Source organism: Stigmatopora argus, chromosome 11 (assembly GCF_051989625.1).
Source record: "Stigmatopora argus isolate UIUO_Sarg chromosome 11, RoL_Sarg_1.0, whole genome shotgun sequence".
NCBI classification, from domain to species: Eukaryota; Metazoa; Chordata; class Actinopteri; order Syngnathiformes; family Syngnathidae; genus Stigmatopora; species Stigmatopora argus.
The window spans coordinates 7,854,422-7,871,040 of NC_135397.1; the positions used below are offsets into that span (position 1 = coordinate 7,854,422).

A 16,619-nucleotide genomic window follows, 5' to 3' on the forward strand; every position below is an offset into this window, starting at 1 on the left:
CTCCTAGTGGGCGACAGTAACCTTCCAGCTTCCTCACCATGTGATGAAGCTGGTTGCCAGTGCCATTGTTAGTGAGCTCAAGAAGATCAACCAGAACATAGCTGCCTTGTCTGTGGCCTCATCCATCATGGACAGACTCTCCTACCTCTTGTCAAGTGCCCGACCCGAGCTAGGCGTGGGGCCTGGGCGCTCTGTAGATAGGTGAGCATTCCCCATAAAAACAAGATCAAATGCGTCTCTAAACCATTTGGGAGTTTTGGGTTTGAGAAGAAAAAAAAATGCATTGCCTAGCAAAGTCATCCATTTTCTATGCAAAATATTGTGACTTATATAAGAGAAGTACAGTGTACTTTCTGTTTTTGTGATGTTAGACTAGAATTCTAGAACGTTACTCTGTTGTTTTTTTTCCTTAACAGTGGTACCTCTACTTATGAACGCCTCAATGGGAAAATTTGGTCACAGGATACGAAAGAAATTCAAGTTACAAAACGCAAAATCTAAAAAATAAAATAAAAATAAAAAATACATCCCCTGAAATGTAAATAAATACACTATCCTTTATTTTATATTAAAATTGGCATGATAGAGTTTCTCTACCATTGGCTATCTCCCAATACCCGCTGGTCTCCCATTGGCTAAGAGGGAGCTGCGTCGCCATGATGCTTTTTGTGTTTCTTTGACCGCCATTCGTTGCCATGGTGTTCTGACGTTTTGTTAGTTTTTCAGGTATGGTTAAAACAACATTTTTCTTTATGTATTATTTTTATTAGGGCTTTTACATGTACAATGCCTCTCTACTTATGAAAAATTAAACTTACAAAACCACTTCTAGTACGAATTAATTTCGTAAGTACAGGTACCATTGCATTATATAGCAATTAATATGAACAAGCAATATTAGTATTTAAGATCTGCTGATGTTTTTTTCGGACCTGACGCAAGTTTCACTGAGGAACAATCTAAAAAAAATGAAATTTGTTGAGTTGGGTATTTATGATAATAAATAGTAAAATTTGCATGCTGATTTCAAAGTTGAAGTTTTTTTTCCTTATGAGAAAACACATTTCGTGAAAGCTTTGCAGTCGTGGTCCTATCATAGTTTGGCAATATTTAGAATTTTTTCTTAAATAAGCTCTTTGGTGGTGGTCTTTTGGCGTAATTTTCTTTTTTTAAATTTTCTTTAGTTTTAAAACTAAACTCGCTAAACAGCTGTCAGACCTAACTCATCAATAATTGTGTTCCCTGGTGTAATTGGCCAGAGGGATAACTAGTCTTTGACTAGTTCATAGAAAATACTGTACTCATGCTCTTTTTGTCCCTTTATAGATCTCTAATGTACAGTGAGGCCAACAGAAGGGAGACGTTTACATCATGGCCACATGCTGGGTATCGGTGGGCTCAGCCTGATCCAATGGCTCAGGCAGGCTTTTACCACCAGGTAGGGCAAATTGGTAGTACTTGGCCAAGCGCTTTGTAAAAAAATTTGACCCTCCCTCTCTTTCCACAGCCTGCATCATCAGGGGATGACCGAGCAATGTGTTTCACCTGCAGTGTATGTCTAGTATGTTGGGAACCAACAGATGAGCCATGGTGTGTTCATAGTGTTGATTATACTGTATAGCTTGTAAAGTGACTGATAGTGTCATAAATTTCACATATTTTTATGTTCCCCAGGTCCGAACACGAGCGACACTCCCCTAATTGTCCGTTTGTAAAGGGCGAGCACACTCAAAATGTTCCCTTGTCGGTGACACTGGCAACCAGTCCTGCTCAGTTTCCCAACAGTCCTGACGGTTCAGACAAAATTGCCTGCTACGGCTTTGGCAGCTGCCCACAGTTCTTGGCCGTTGCGACAAAGAGGGGCAAGATCTGTATTTGGGATGTTTCCAAAATGATGAAGGTCAGATTACACACCGTCAGCGCTGTACTTTGCCTGAAGAGTTTCAGTCGTAAATGGTAGGCTTGGTTGGACTAATGCAAATGCTGTTGTAATCAGGTTCACCTGAAGTTTGACGTTAATCCATATGACCCGGCCATTTTGAGGCAGCTGATTCTGTGTGGTGGTGAGCACAGTCAGCAAACCCTGACGGGGTCTCGGAGACCCACTTTGGCCTGGCTTGAGGAGTCATCCTCTTGCTCAGACCTGCCCAAACTTGAGGGCGATAGGTATGCCAAATATATTTTTTGCAGCTTAACATTTTAGTATTGTGTATCCCCTGCTGATTTCCAGATGATAATTGTTTATGTATCTGAGAGATTTTGACTTACTACTGTTTCCTGACTTGAGCAGTATTAATTAATCCATTTTGTCATAAGTGACGACCAGTTGGAGGATTCAGACAGCGATGAGCATTCCCGGTCCGAGTCTGTAACAGGTATGAGAATTTGTCTTTGTTATTGAATTGACATTCATCAGCTGGTCCCCTCGATCTTATTAGTTTACAAAAGATATCTTGGTTACTTTATCAATATCAGTTCTTCCGTTACAGGCCATCCGTCCCAGTGGGAGAGCATGGATGTGAGCCTAGGAGTGACCGCTGTCAGTGTGCTCCAGCAGCCAGAAAAACTGCAATTGGAGGTGCTGGCTAGCGTGCTGGAGGACACCGTCAAAGATCTGGAGGAACTGGGTGCCAATTCCTCGCTGAATCAAGCCAAGGCGCACAACCAGGCAAAAACAAAGGACAAAGTCCCAGAGCACCATAACATTCCTTTCCCCTGCTTGCTCGCTGGAGGGCTGCTTACGTACCGCACGGCGTCGAGCAACTCCACAACCAGAACCCAACCTACGGTTCCATCTTCAACACGCAGGGTGTCTGACAGTCCCTGTAGAACTCAGGGCCCTGAGCCCTTCCAAGCAGGGCCCATTCAGGACCAAGGTCCCATGGAAATAGAAACGTGTAATTCCCAGACTGCTGGCCAGGAACATTGCTTCTCGAACTTGGTAGGTTCTCAGCCTCCAAGTCCTACCGCTGTGTCATCTGTACACAGGACGATACCTGTGCTGTTGCTATACAGTATCAGAGAGACAGATGACAAGACGTCAGGGCAAGTGTTTGCTCAGATGAACAACATCATGGGCAAAGGCCTCCACGACGAGAGCTTCACTCTGCCACAAATAATCGAGATGGAGTTTGACTCCCACGAGCAGCTTCTTCTTCAGGATCCTCCCATCACGTACATTCAACAATTTGCTGACTCTGCAACCAATTTGGCAGGCTTTGACGGTCAAATGGACAAATGGAACACGTTAGCCGCTGCCACGTCGTCTTCCCCGCCTCGGCCCGGAACGCTTGTACAATGCCTGAGGTTGCCCAAACAGCTGGAAGAGGAGAATCTTTGCGTGAGCTCAATTACGCCTTGCTGGGATGGTGTACACCTCCTGGTCGGGCTGCAGCCATGCAACGCAGAATCTGTGAGTGCAGCCAACCAAGTAGAAGCCCTGAACAATCTAAATCGCCTGCACTCTGCCCTCTGCAACCAGCAGAAAGGGGACACTCGGCATCCAGTCGCCAATGGAGTGGAAGGCAACCACCAAGAGGACACGCCGCCTCAATCCACCTTCATCCTTGCGTCAGGGGACCAATCACAGTCGTGCCCGAGCGGCGGAGGCTACCTTGCTCTCTATAAACTTAATTATTCTACCCGTATTGTAACCTTGGATGAGGAACCTGTTAAGGTGCAGCAGATATGCCAGCCTTGTGATGCAATTACCTCCTTCATCCTGCTTCCTCCAGATGTGCTTGATAGCCGGGAGGATGACAGTGAGGAGACTCCAGAGGAGACGCCCTCTGGTTCCAAAAATGGTACAGCTCGCTTAGGAATCGGCTTGGCAGGCTCTGTTGCGGCTTTAACTCGTACTGCGTGCGGAGCTGCCACTAACAGCGGCAATGCCACTGCTACCAGTACTTCCACCACTCATAAAGAGACTAAGAAACAAGAGGTGGTAGGACTGGGTCACTTGGTGGTGACGACACAAGGCGGGAATATCATGATCTTGGATCTATCAACGTTGGAAGTTTTGACCAAGGTTGAACCCCCTAAGAAAGAGAGTGCAGCTGAAGAGATAGACCCCTTTGTCTCTGTAACTTATTGCTCTGGAACTGACCGTCTTTGTGCCTGCACTAAAGGTAAGTGGAATTTCATTTGCCTGCATTGTTGACCTCGGGGATACAAATGTCATCCAACAAGCTGATCTAGAAATGCAAAAAGCTGAGAGTAATTGACATTTTCAAAAGGTGTTTGTAATTTTCTGAAATTGCTTGGCCATACACTGTGGTTGTGCCCCCCAATATGCTCATCTTTCAATTGCATTGACGGTGCTAAACGTCAAATCCATTTTAACTTGGAACCTCTCCTAGTCAAAATGGAATGGACATCCAGCCACGTTAATGACATCCAATTTTTTTTAATCGAGTTTACCTATGAAGGGTTTAGAAAAACAACTGTGTCCGTTAGTTTTCATTTGATTCTTTCTCTACAGGTGGAGAGCTTCATTTCCTTCAAATTGGAGGTGTTTGTGATGATGTAGACGATGGAGACATGTTTATTGATGGCCCCATTTCTAAGGGGGCTGAACTGTTGCTGGATTGGGCCCGGCCTTCGTCCAACCCATCTAGCCCTGGGATCACAGGTATTCGTTGGATATTACATTCAAGGCATGTATTTTTTTCAAATTTTGAGCACAGTGCTTATTAATCGTGCAGGAGTTGAACTCCTAGTGGACCAACCGCTGTCTACGGAGAGCCTCATGTCGTTGGTGGAGCTGACACGCTTTGAAACATTGACTCCCCGCTTCTCTGCCACTGTGCCTCCCTGCTGGGTGGAGGTACAGCAAGAGCAGCAGCAGCGACGCCATCCCCAGCATCTCCACCAACAGCACCATGGAGATGCAGCCCAGCACACTCGGACTTGGAAGCTCCAGAATGATAGGTGTGTATATGGCAACTTGTAAGTACAGTACGATAAATTATCAACAGGCTTTTCTCACGTTCTCATTTTAGTTCCAGCTGGGATGAGCATGTGTTTGAGGTGGTGCTGCCCAAGGCCTGCATGGTGGGCCATGTGGACTTCAAGTTTGTCCTGAATGCCAACATTGTCAACATTCCTCAGATCCAGATCACTCTCTTGAAGAATAAAGCGCCTGGCCTGGGAAAAGTCAGTGGTAAGTACTCTTCATTTGAAATGTGACATTTAGTCTTGAAAGATGCGTTGCTCTGACAATGACTGTATTTGACAGAAACTGCAGTTGATAGACAGATCACATTCCCCCTCTCCACTCCCATCCATGCCAATGGGGAGAAGAATGGCCGGCCCTCCATGCTGGACTTCACAGAGGACATCCAGCTTATGGACATAGAGGATACATCAGGCGAGCATTAAATTTATATCCACTCCTCCGCTCATCAATTTACTTTATGCCGATTTGCCGCCTCACCCTGTATAAGTAAAGCAGGGGTGTGATAAATCACCACATAGCACAAACATAGACTCCAGTAATAAAGCTCTAGTGCCAGTTCCACACGTGGCCCATTGGACCAACCCTTGTGCCTCATGATGCATTTAAAACAGATGGAAATAGCTGCCACTCCACTTGTGTTTATGAGTTTTTTCTCCTGTACATCATGTGTAAAACATTGTGTGATGTGCCTTTTGTAGGCTCCATTTTGTGTCCATTCTTAGAAGAGCACAAGGAGGACATCTTATGTGGACCAGTGTGGCTTGCTAGTGGGCTGGATCTCTCTGGCCATGCTGGCATGCTAAGCCTCACTAGCCCAAAGTTGGTCAAAGGTCAGTAAATGCTAACCTAGCTTATAGCAGAATCTGAATATTCAGATTTTGTTTTTAAACTCATATGAAGTTGTGTGTATCTGTGTAGTTCAATGGTGTTGTAATTTTATGTAGGCATGGCTGGTGGAAAGTACCGCTCTTTTCTGGTGCATATCAAAGCAGCAGGGGATAAAAACATAGAGGACAGCCCCCGGCCGGTTGTCAGAATGCCAAGTGCCAAACCTCAGTGTTCCAAATCTCACTCATTGTCCACACTGCTGCAGAGGGCTCAGGCTTCAAAGGTGCTGATATTTTACTATAACCAGATGAGTGTCCATTTTAAAGATAAAGTTGTAAAATGGTAAACAATATTTTTATGATTCCTTTTTTTGCAGGACAAGGGGGCTGGAGCAAAATCAGATAGCCAAGCATCTTCCAAGAAAGTGGAAAACATGCGAGGCTGTGACTTGCTGCAAGAGGTGTCTGTTACAATCAGAAGGTTCAAAAAGACGTCTATTCCCAAAGAAAGGTAAAAATAATTTTGGACTGTACAGGTTGAGAGTATAGCGGATAGACCCGTCTATTCTGGTGTTTTGGCTTTCCAAAAATTGAAGTTGTGTGTAATGTATTTTTGGTATTTTATAACTGAATACAGACGCTCCCCTACTTACGAACATTCGAGTTCCGAACAACAGTACATACGAACATGTCTGCAAATTGCGTTTATGTCGAAAAATGTTCGTTAGTTCGATTTTGTATTGCGCGCCTTTTTCCGAGTAGTGCTTCTTTCCGCCACTAATACCGACGCCTGGCGCTTTGAGAGCTCAGCTCACCCAGCATCCACCTTCCTCTGCCCAGTCCGTTGCAGTGCGGAAGTCCGTGAACGTATCTCCAGTGTGCAAAGAACCTTTTTCATTTTTATCATTAAATATCTCGTGCATCCATTATTCAATATGGTTGGTGAAAAGCGAAAGGCTTCTATTGAGGGAGGTGCAAGGAAGAGGCAAGCCATTTCATTTGAAATGAGTGGCAATAATAACGAAGCTTGATGCACGTGAGAAAGTGGTGAGCGTTGCACGGGAATACAACTTGAATCGTTCGACCGTCAGTACCATTTATAAACATAAAGATCGAGCAGCAGGACCCAAATATTGAATGTTGCACAAAGTTTGCAAATCAATTGAATGATGAAAAAAGAAAACTGCAATCGTCATTTGATAGCTTCTTTCGGCCAGTTTCTAGTAAATCTCTCTCTCTAATGTATGTATACAGTACTGTATGTATTCTCTCCATTTTATTAAATGTTTTTTTCAGTACAAACCAATGCGTGTTACTTATACAAGCCTTAAACATACAAATGCACTCATATAAACCTTCAATATACTTATATAGGCTTCAAAATACTTATACAGGCCTTAAACATAAATTATAATACAAAATATAGCACTGAGCAACTTACGAACAAATTCAACTTATGAACAATCGCTCTGAACCTAACTTGTTCGTAAGTAGGGGAGCGTTATTAAAAGCCCAATCCATATGACCTGCGAGGGTTGCAACTGGTTCGCTTTCAGCCCATGGATTGGATATCAATGGGAGCCAATAAGTAACCAAAGAAAGGCAAAATATTTGCCATTATCTCTGTGCAAAAACAAATACCTACTTTGCAATCAAATATCGTATCTGAGTAAAATATTTTAGCATCAATACTTTTGATATCCCTCTGTCCAGCTAAATGGAGATGCGCCTTTCTCTTTTCTTCAAGGGTCCAGCGTTGTGCAATGCTGCAGTTTCCAGACTTCCACGAAAAGCTACTTGATGCGCTTTGTCAACGGACAGAGGGCCTCTCCACAGAACACGCGCAAGGCCTCGTCCTGGACATCTTGTGCTGGTTGGCTGGTGTTTTTTCCAATGGACCGTGCAGGTATACCAACTGACAATGTTTATGTATTCAAATGGTGTGTAGACCTTGTAGCCACTGAACTCTACATGTAATACATCATTGACATACGACCTAATGTTATTATCGTGATTTATTTTAAGCTTACGCGAAGGAAAGGAGGGGTTGCTGGCCAAAACCAGAGTGCGGCTTTTGGATATTGTTGCTGTGTGTTTCTTTGATGCCGGTCGAAGCATTGCTCACAAGTGTGCACGCTTTCTTGCACTTTGCATAAGGTGAGCGAGGTTACGAAATTCGTTATCAACGAGGTTGTTTGTGGGTTAACGTCAGCATAATATTGGGTTCCTCTTGCTGTAGCAATGGAAAAGGCGATCCCAGCCAACAAGGTTTTGTCACCAGTCTTCTGAAGGCTCTGCTGGACAATATGCCGTACTTGCCTGCTGCAGCGACAGGCGGTATGTCGCCAGGAAGCAAAACTAAACAACATTGTAAACCAAGCTCCTGTCTAATTATACTTCTTGGACTGTAATTTTCCAGGCTCCATGTTCTGGTACTTTGTGTTGCTAAATTATGTCAAAGAAGAGGACCTGGCAGGTTGCAGCACCACTTGTGCGTCCCTGCTCACAGCCATCTCAAGACAGCTGCAAGACCGACTCACACCAATGGAAGCGCTGCTGCAGACCAGGTATATTACACTTGTGAACAAAAGTTTGGGTGCCCTTAACAGCACCAGATGTCCAATCCATTTGAAATCGGAAGGAAAGCAGTGAACCAACATTTACTGGATTATAATGGATTGGATTTCTAGTGCTGTGAATGGCAGTCAAAGAGATAAAAGTATTTATATGGCTTAGCAGGCAAAATAACCCGCAATGTTAATTCCCTGCCATCCCTCCTAGTTCAAATGGATTAGACATATACTCGTGACAAACTCAAATTCACAGTAGAAGTGAGTGGTCACAAGCTGTGCTACTTTACTTGGCAGATTGCACAAAATTAATAATCCCATTTGTAGGATCACACACTTGTTACTGTACTATGTCGCTATCAAATGACTGTTTAATTTACTCCTATATTTTTGGGTTGGTTTGATTATAGGTATGGACTGTACAGCTCCCCATTTGATCCCGTGCTCTTTGACCTGGAAGTCAGTGGGTCCTCTTGTAAGAATGCATTCAACAGCAACATTGGGGTTCAGTCAGATGAGATTGATCTCTCTGACATTCTCTCAGGTAAGAGACAGGCACCTTTTCATTTAAACTAGAGTAATGAATACATCAAAAAGATGTTCATGAAGGCTCATGAAGAAATTCAGTCTTTGTTCTTGCACACTTAATCAATAAACTGTATAGAAATGTCATTTTATTTTAAAAAATAATCTGCAGAATTTTAATCTCTCTAATTTGTATTTCATTTCTTAAAATGGGGTTTCCAGCAGGGAACGGCAAAGTAAGCAACTGTGCAGCCGCAGAGGGAAGCTTCACAGCATTAACGGGGCTCCTAGAGGTGGAGCCATTGCATTTCTCTTGCATCTCCACTAGTGACGGTACCCGAGTGGAACGCGATGATGCCAGCATGTTCACTGGTAAATAGTCCTGTCTTCTTCATTCTAAGGCAATGGCTCAGGTTAACTCGCCATGCAAGCTGTTTTGTGTTGGACTTTCTATTGTTATTTCTATATCTATGGCATTTTAATTTATTTATTTTATCTGCAGTGAGTACGTTCGGCGTAACTCCGGCGGTTGGGGGCCTATCGACAGGAACGGTTGGCGAGGCTTCCACAGCTCTTAGTTCTGCAGCACAAGTGGCACTGCAATCTCTGTCTCATGCCATGGTGTCGGCCGAGCAACAGTTACAGGTCCTACAGGAAAAACAACAGCAGCTGCTCAAACTGCAGCAACAGGTAAAAAACAAACACAGAGGACTGTAAAGTAAATTGAAAAGATCAATGAAAAAAAAGAGAGCATTGGCTTACAGCCTCTCCCAGTCAAAATGGATTGGACGTCTAGCCAATGAAGGATTTAAATGGGTTAGCGGACAAAATAAGCCACGACGAAGAAATTGTTTTATTTTCATGTTAGGAAATATGAGTGATTTTTTTGTGTGTGCGCTGCAAGCAGAAAGCCAAGCTTGAAGCCAAATTACATCAGACCACAGCTGCCGCGGCCGCTTCCAATGTGGGGCCCATCCACAACTCAGTGCCTTCCAACTCCTCCTGCGCTCCTGGTTTCTTCATTCATCCCTCCGATGTCATCCCCCCGACACCAAAAACAACCCCGCTCTTCATGACACCTCCTCTCACTCCGCCCAACGAGGCAGTGTCCGCAGCTGTCAGTGCCGAGCTGGCTCACCTTTTCCCCGGCTCCATGATGGACCCAGGGCCAGTTAACTTGGCGGCACACAAAAACTCTCAGAAAGCCAAGCCGGTTAGTGAGGCCGCAGCCTTAAAACGGAAGCATAAGTGTGTAATTTTTTTTTCCCTGTTAACACAGAGCCCCATGGGAAGTGGCTTGGCAATAGCCATTTCTCAGGCATCTCACTTTTTGCAGCCACCTCCACACCAGTCTATCATCATAGAGCGGATGCATTCTGGTATGTCACACATTCCCTAATTGTGTAAAGGACTGAGAATTATCAAATTATCAATTATCAAAATTATGACGTTGAAATATACAAGGTGACACTTAATTAATTCTATGTGCACTTCATTGACTCAGTATTAGTGGTGCTAACTGTTGTATTTTCTGGACTATAAATTGTCCCTTTTTTCATAGTTTGTTTATTTGTTTTTAATATAAAAATCATTCAGCTTTATTCAATCAACAAAATCATATTTTTCTCTCCCAGGAGCTCGTCGATTTGTGACGCTGGACTTTGGTCGACCTGTTCTGCTGACTGATGCGCTCATCCCAACATGTAGCGACCTGGCCTCTCTGTCCATAGACATTTGGACGCTAGGTGAGGAGGTGGATGGCCGCAGGCTGGTGGTGGCCACTGACATCAGTACGCACTCCCTCATCCTACATGATTTGCTGCCTCCCCCTGTCTGCAGGTTCATGAAGGTCTGTTTTTTATTTTGGATTCACATTAACGTCAGAATATGTCACTGCTAGTAGAATTTGTTTTCATATTTTTTTGGTGCGGTCTGGTTCACAAGTCTGCCGTGAATTTTCACCATAACACATCTGTACATATTTTATCTTCTACAACCTTCAGATTACCGTGATTGGTCGCTACGGCAGCACCAATGCACGGGCAAAGATTCCTCTGGGATTTTATTACGGCCATACATATATTTTACCTTGGGAGAGCGAGCTTAAATTGATGCATGATCCTCTGCGGGGAGAAAGTGAACCTGCCAGTCAGCCTGACGTGGAGCAACACTTGACTATGATGATGGCATTACAGGAAGATATCCAGTGCAGGTAAAATACATCAAATTCTCTTGACACAACTGTTGCAAACGGCTGAATGTTAGGATCGCTTTCTTTTTTTTCCGACCAGGTACAATCTAGCTTGCCATAGATTGGAGACCCTCCTTCAGAATATCGACCTACCACCCCTCAACAGCGCCAACAATGCCCAATACTTTTTACGCAAACCAGACAAGGTGGTAGAGGAGGACCAACGTGTATTTTCAGCCTACCAAGATTGCATCCAGCTTCAGTTGCAGCTTAATTTGGCTCACCACGCCGTCCAGAGATTGCGTGTGTCACTGGGTGCCAGTCGAAAGTCTCTCCCCACAGCTCAATCTCATGAGGCTAAAGACTTGGTCCACAATTCCTCTACAGAGCAGCTGAGAACTATCATCCGCTACCTTCTGGACACATTGCTCAGCCTGCTGCACTCAAACAATGGTGAGTCAAGAGTAGAGTGGCCACAGGCCACCAAATAGGAGGACATTTCCTGGCATTTAATAAGAAAAGAAAAATTGCAACATTTAACTCCAGCCTTCTTAGTTTTTACATCACAACAATGGCATCATAAGCCAGTGATTTTATTAATTTAAGATATATAATAGCAGGTAAACTATGGCTGCTACTCTCCCTAGTAAGAGTGCTAGGGTTGCAATGTTTCTATGAATATTGATTCATATGCTTCCTTTGTCTTGCCATGCACGCATGTATAACATCAGGCCACTCGGTGCCATCGGTGCTCCAGACTACGTTCCACGCACAGGCTTGTGAAGAGCTCTTCAAACACCTTTGCCTGAGCGGTACACCGAAAATCCGACTTCATGCCGGCCTGCTTTTGGTACAGCTGTGTGGAGGGGAACGATGGTGGGGACAATTCCTCTCTAACGTATTGCAGGAGCTCTACAACTCTGAACAGCTGCTCATCTTCCCGCAGGACCGGTAGGTTGTTGATCGCAACTCTGTGCTTTTGCAATGTTACAGAAAGGTACAATGTTTTTTTTGTTGTTTTTTTTTAATCCTAATTTCTCTGAACCTCTTCATCACAGAGTTTTTATGCTCTTGTCCTGCCTTGGACAAAGATCACTGAGCAACAGTGGTGTATTGGAGGGTCTACTAAATCTCTTGGACAGCTTGTTATCACCTCTGCAGCAATCACAAGCTGCAACACAACACAGAACTGAAGGTATGGTTGCCTCATTAGGCATACCATCTCATAAGGATTATGATCCTTAACATGATCCTTGATTGTCTGTTTTTCAGGTGTTTTGGATATCCCGATGATAAGCTGGGTGGTGATGCTTGTTTCAAGACTTTTAGACTATGTCACGAGTATAGAAGATGAAGCTTCAGGTGGGAAGAAGCACCTCGGGGGGAAAGAGCGAGAGAGAACGTTTACAGGTATATGAGCTTTTTCTTTTTAGATTACAATCATTGTGCTATTCCTTTAGAAATTGCATGGTATAGCTTGACCTAGAACTTCCTATTTGTCATTCTAACTTAAGATTTTAAATAGTCAACTGAAATGTTAAAGTTCTCTTTAGTAACTTATTTTGTGTAATCCTAACCTGTTTAGTTGAGGTATAATTTTGAACTTGAAATTTAAGTGTCTTTAACCAATTGATCCCAGCACTTTTGTGTTGCTGAAGTCAAAGTTCCTTCAGTGATTGAGTGATTCCACCACTAGTTGTCTTTGCCATTAAAGATAGTTTTTTTTTTGCCAGGTATTCAATGGAGCTTCATCAATAACAGCCTTCAGTCTCAGAACACCAATAGATCAACAAAAGGCAGCAGCAGCCTTGACAGACTTTATTCCCGCAAGATTCGCAAGCAGCTTGTCCACCACAAGCAGGTACACGTGTCTTATTTGTTTGGCCATTTACCGACACAGTTCATACTTTTTAAGTTTGTGATTATCAGATACCACATTTCCTTAAATATTGCCCCCACTAATAATTCAATTCTCATTTGAAACCAATAGAATCCTCTACGCTATATTATTGAGGTGACTATTTTTCAGGGTTGATATTCATTGTATGCCTTTCTTTCTAGCAGTTAAATCTACTGAAAGCAAAACAAAAAGCTTTAGTTGAGCAGATTGAGAAGGAGAAGATCCAAAGCAACAAGGGTTCCTCCTACAAACTTTTGGTGGAACAGGCCAAGCTCAAGCAAGCCACATCCAAGGTAGGTTTTCCACCAAAGTTCTCGTAAAAGTCCTTAAACGAATCTTAGATTGTGATTCTCTCAAGAAAACTCGTATTCAAATGCAATCTGGGGCTCCCTCAGCACTTTAAGGACTTAATCCGTCTTCGGCGAACGGCTGAATGGCCGCGCTCTACGTTGGACACGGAGTCTGCAACAGCCAAAGAAGCACCAGAAGTTGAACCCTTACCCTTTACTTTGTCCCATGAGCGCTGCATCTCTGTGGCGCAGAAGTTAGCCCTCTTTCTCCTCTCCATGGACTTCACATGTCATGCTGACCTGCTGCTGTTCGTCTGCAAGGTATCGTGTTAAATTTGAGAGGATCCATTTCAGATTGAACGGCGGAAAATGGTTGGTTCATTCTTTCAGAAATGTGTTGAACTTCCCTCCCTTAGGTTCTTGCTAGGATAGCTAATGCCACCAGACCAACAATCCACCTCTCTGAAGTGTTGTCTGAACACCAGTTGGAGCGTTTACTCCTCCTGCTAGTGGGGACAGACTTCAATCGAGGAGATATCTCCTGGGGTGGTGCTTGGGCTCAATATTCCCTCACCTGTATGTTACAAGACATCCTGGCAGGTGTGTTGTCTACTGTGCTCATACACACACATACATGTGGCAGAGTGGATAGTGACCTGACGGTCACCGTTATGTTTCAGGGGAACTACTGTCTCCAGGTTCATTAGATGTAATGGATGAAGTGACTGTTGTTGAGGAGGCTGGTGCTTCAGCCTCAGCAGTTGGGGTCGATGCAGATGACCCCTTGCCTCAGCAGATGCCAATGCCTTTGGTGGAGAGCATTGATGAGGCCCTCGTGCCTGATATCATTGCAGGTAATATGGGCTCTTGTATTGCATGCATTACTCACGTACGGTTGGCAGGGAGAGCCAATTGGCTAACTATAGGAACATTTTGAGACTGATTGGTGGTACTATTATAGCACACGGAAATCCTCAATGTAGCAAGTCTGCGAAGTTGGGAGCCATCTGATAACCAAAATGTGCATTGCATTAAGAGGTCTATTTATATGGCAAGAATGGCTGTAGACATGTAAAATGTCAATAAAAAGTTCCGTATAGTTTTGTAAATGTATATTGGACAGGACTATTGGGAACTATGTTTCAATACACAATGACAAATCATTGCTTGTGTGATACACGTTTGTTTAGCATTATTAATCTTTTTTTTATGATACATAGGTGCTCCACCTGTGGTGTCTTTGGAAAAAGATAAAGACATGGACTTTGACTTGCTACAAGACCTGATGGATGTTGATATTGACCCTTTAGATATTGATTTGGAAAAAGATCCGCTTGCTGCCAAAGTGTTTAAGGTATGTTTTTGCCACTATACCATAGAACCGATGTATTTGACCCAAAAAGTTGTGCCTCAAATGTTAAAACTTATTTCTGACGTTTTTCAAAACAATGCCTGCACATTTAACTCATTGCAACAATTGATTGATGGTGATTGGACGTCAAAATGAACATTTGCTGCCACCCCCCAGTTCAAGTGGAATTGACGTCTGCTCGTGATAAACTAATTAAAAACTACAGTTAAAGATGTCTTTTTGACCTTTTTATTTCTGTTTGTAGCCAATAAGCAGCACATGGTATGACTATTGGGGTTCTGATTACGGCACGTATGGTTACACCCCATATATTGGAGGGGTTGGTATCCCAGTATCTAAACCCCCAGTTGCTGTTGAGAAGCCTGGCTCGCAAGGCCTTTCTGTCTCAGTTTCTCAAGGTAAGAAGACGGGAATTTATTTTGGTCTTCCTTGAATTTTTGTATTTGATACTTTATCATCCTTTTTTCAGCCCTGGATGCTCGATTAGAGGTGGGCTTGGAGCAACAGGCTGAACTGATGCTTAAAATGATGGCAACTTTACAAGCCGACTCTATTCTACAGGCTCTTACGTCAAACTCCTCCACAGGTAATCAGAAGGGAAAATTAAGAATAGTTTGGCAATCACACGACAACAGTAATGTTGGTATTCATGGTGAACTGTAATCAACATTTTTCATCCATGTTTAGTTTGCCAGACCACCAATGGTACAGATGACTCTCTGTTGAGGGCGCTACATGGTGGAGGCTCTCCTCCTGGCAGCACCCTGATAGTCCAACCTTCTTCCATTCCCATGCTGAGTGCTTGCTTCAACAAGCTCTTTTCCATGCTGCAAGTCCACCATGTGCAGGTTGGTCTCTTGTTTTTCACCATTTTTTTATTTAACTGATTATAATACCCTCACTACGTATGTGTAATTTTGGGATGACATAGTTTGTTTTCGAGATTTAGCGTTTCTTCTGGTTCGCTGGGCGTAATTGTACGTTTTAGTGAAATTTTGACCAAAATTTATTCTTATATACATAATATAATCGAAGATACTCTCGTTCAGTTTTATACATTTCTTAACATTAATTAGATAAATATCAAGTTGCATGGAATATAGACAATGGGCAATTTTTTTTTAGACCATATCTGCCGACCTGTGTACTTTTTCATTATACATCTTATCCTATAAGACAATAAAGAGATGCTAAAATAAAGACATTTCTGTTCTTCAGTTGGAGTCATTGCTACAGTTATGGATTACACTGAGTCTCAACACCAGCTCGAGTGGGAGTGAAGATACCGGATCAGACATCTTCTTGTTTAACTCTAGTCGAGTACCCACCATTCCACTCAACCAAGGTAAGGTTTGCCCAACATCCCCACACTATACCCCGCCCCGACCTCATCTAGCACGAGAGTAATTTTGTTTCTGTGCATCCAGCTTCTGTTAACAGTTTTCTCACTGTGCTGGCCTGGTACCCCAACGCTTCCCTAAGAACCTGGTGTTTGGTGCTGCATTCACTGACCCTGATGACTAACATGCCTTATCACGGTAAGTCTATTTGTACTCAATTTGTGTAGCAGAAAAGGGAACCAGTGCCCAGCAAAAGATTTATATTGTGACTTAAATTGGCAAAATGGTACAAATGAATTCCTCAGCATCTGTGACCTGTTAACCTGAGTAAGGTTACAAATATTAAAGACATGTCTAAACTTTCAGCCTCCGGTATTGGGATGAACGCTCAAGAAAGCACAGCACATCAGATGGTTTCCGATCCCACGCTGGTTCATGTCCTGGTACGTTTCCTCTCTGGCAGCAATACCAATGGAACCAATCAGCATAGCTCTCAAGTTGGACCTACCGCCACTCAAGCCATGCACGAGTTTTTGAGTCGCTTGCAGGTTCATCTTTCCTCCACCTGTCCACAAATGTTCAGCGAGTTTCTACTGAAACTACTGCACATTCTATCGACTGAAAGGTATGTGTCAATTTCTCAGGTG

General features: G+C 43.4%; 1 protein-coding gene across 1 annotated transcript in view; it reads left to right on the forward strand.

Annotated features, from left to right (window-relative positions):
• birc6 (baculoviral IAP repeat containing 6) overlaps positions 1 to 16,619 on the forward strand; it is a 44,420-nt gene that overhangs the window by 3,386 nt on the left and 24,415 nt on the right. Inside the window, exons 4-44 of the mRNA XM_077612675.1 lie at positions 8 to 201; positions 1,327 to 1,438; positions 1,508 to 1,590; positions 1,675 to 1,900; positions 1,997 to 2,166; positions 2,317 to 2,375; positions 2,490 to 4,127; positions 4,481 to 4,630; positions 4,704 to 4,929; positions 5,001 to 5,161; positions 5,237 to 5,368; positions 5,656 to 5,787; positions 5,902 to 6,068; positions 6,162 to 6,295; positions 7,532 to 7,690; positions 7,810 to 7,941; positions 8,024 to 8,121; positions 8,204 to 8,351; positions 8,765 to 8,898; positions 9,102 to 9,251; positions 9,382 to 9,569; positions 9,787 to 10,092; positions 10,159 to 10,258; positions 10,514 to 10,728; positions 10,883 to 11,091; positions 11,171 to 11,523; positions 11,802 to 12,021; positions 12,129 to 12,265; positions 12,343 to 12,480; positions 12,804 to 12,931; positions 13,132 to 13,263; positions 13,366 to 13,581; positions 13,677 to 13,860; positions 13,941 to 14,114; positions 14,481 to 14,614; positions 14,877 to 15,030; positions 15,102 to 15,218; positions 15,320 to 15,480; positions 15,851 to 15,977; positions 16,060 to 16,170; positions 16,339 to 16,597. Of these exons, the coding sequence (XP_077468801.1) occupies positions 8 to 201; positions 1,327 to 1,438; positions 1,508 to 1,590; positions 1,675 to 1,900; positions 1,997 to 2,166; positions 2,317 to 2,375; positions 2,490 to 4,127; positions 4,481 to 4,630; positions 4,704 to 4,929; positions 5,001 to 5,161; positions 5,237 to 5,368; positions 5,656 to 5,787; positions 5,902 to 6,068; positions 6,162 to 6,295; positions 7,532 to 7,690; positions 7,810 to 7,941; positions 8,024 to 8,121; positions 8,204 to 8,351; positions 8,765 to 8,898; positions 9,102 to 9,251; positions 9,382 to 9,569; positions 9,787 to 10,092; positions 10,159 to 10,258; positions 10,514 to 10,728; positions 10,883 to 11,091; positions 11,171 to 11,523; positions 11,802 to 12,021; positions 12,129 to 12,265; positions 12,343 to 12,480; positions 12,804 to 12,931; positions 13,132 to 13,263; positions 13,366 to 13,581; positions 13,677 to 13,860; positions 13,941 to 14,114; positions 14,481 to 14,614; positions 14,877 to 15,030; positions 15,102 to 15,218; positions 15,320 to 15,480; positions 15,851 to 15,977; positions 16,060 to 16,170; positions 16,339 to 16,597 (8,168 nt within the window). The remainder of the gene's footprint in view (positions 1 to 7; positions 202 to 1,326; positions 1,439 to 1,507; positions 1,591 to 1,674; positions 1,901 to 1,996; positions 2,167 to 2,316; positions 2,376 to 2,489; positions 4,128 to 4,480; positions 4,631 to 4,703; positions 4,930 to 5,000; positions 5,162 to 5,236; positions 5,369 to 5,655; positions 5,788 to 5,901; positions 6,069 to 6,161; positions 6,296 to 7,531; positions 7,691 to 7,809; positions 7,942 to 8,023; positions 8,122 to 8,203; positions 8,352 to 8,764; positions 8,899 to 9,101; positions 9,252 to 9,381; positions 9,570 to 9,786; positions 10,093 to 10,158; positions 10,259 to 10,513; positions 10,729 to 10,882; positions 11,092 to 11,170; positions 11,524 to 11,801; positions 12,022 to 12,128; positions 12,266 to 12,342; positions 12,481 to 12,803; positions 12,932 to 13,131; positions 13,264 to 13,365; positions 13,582 to 13,676; positions 13,861 to 13,940; positions 14,115 to 14,480; positions 14,615 to 14,876; positions 15,031 to 15,101; positions 15,219 to 15,319; positions 15,481 to 15,850; positions 15,978 to 16,059; positions 16,171 to 16,338; positions 16,598 to 16,619) is intronic.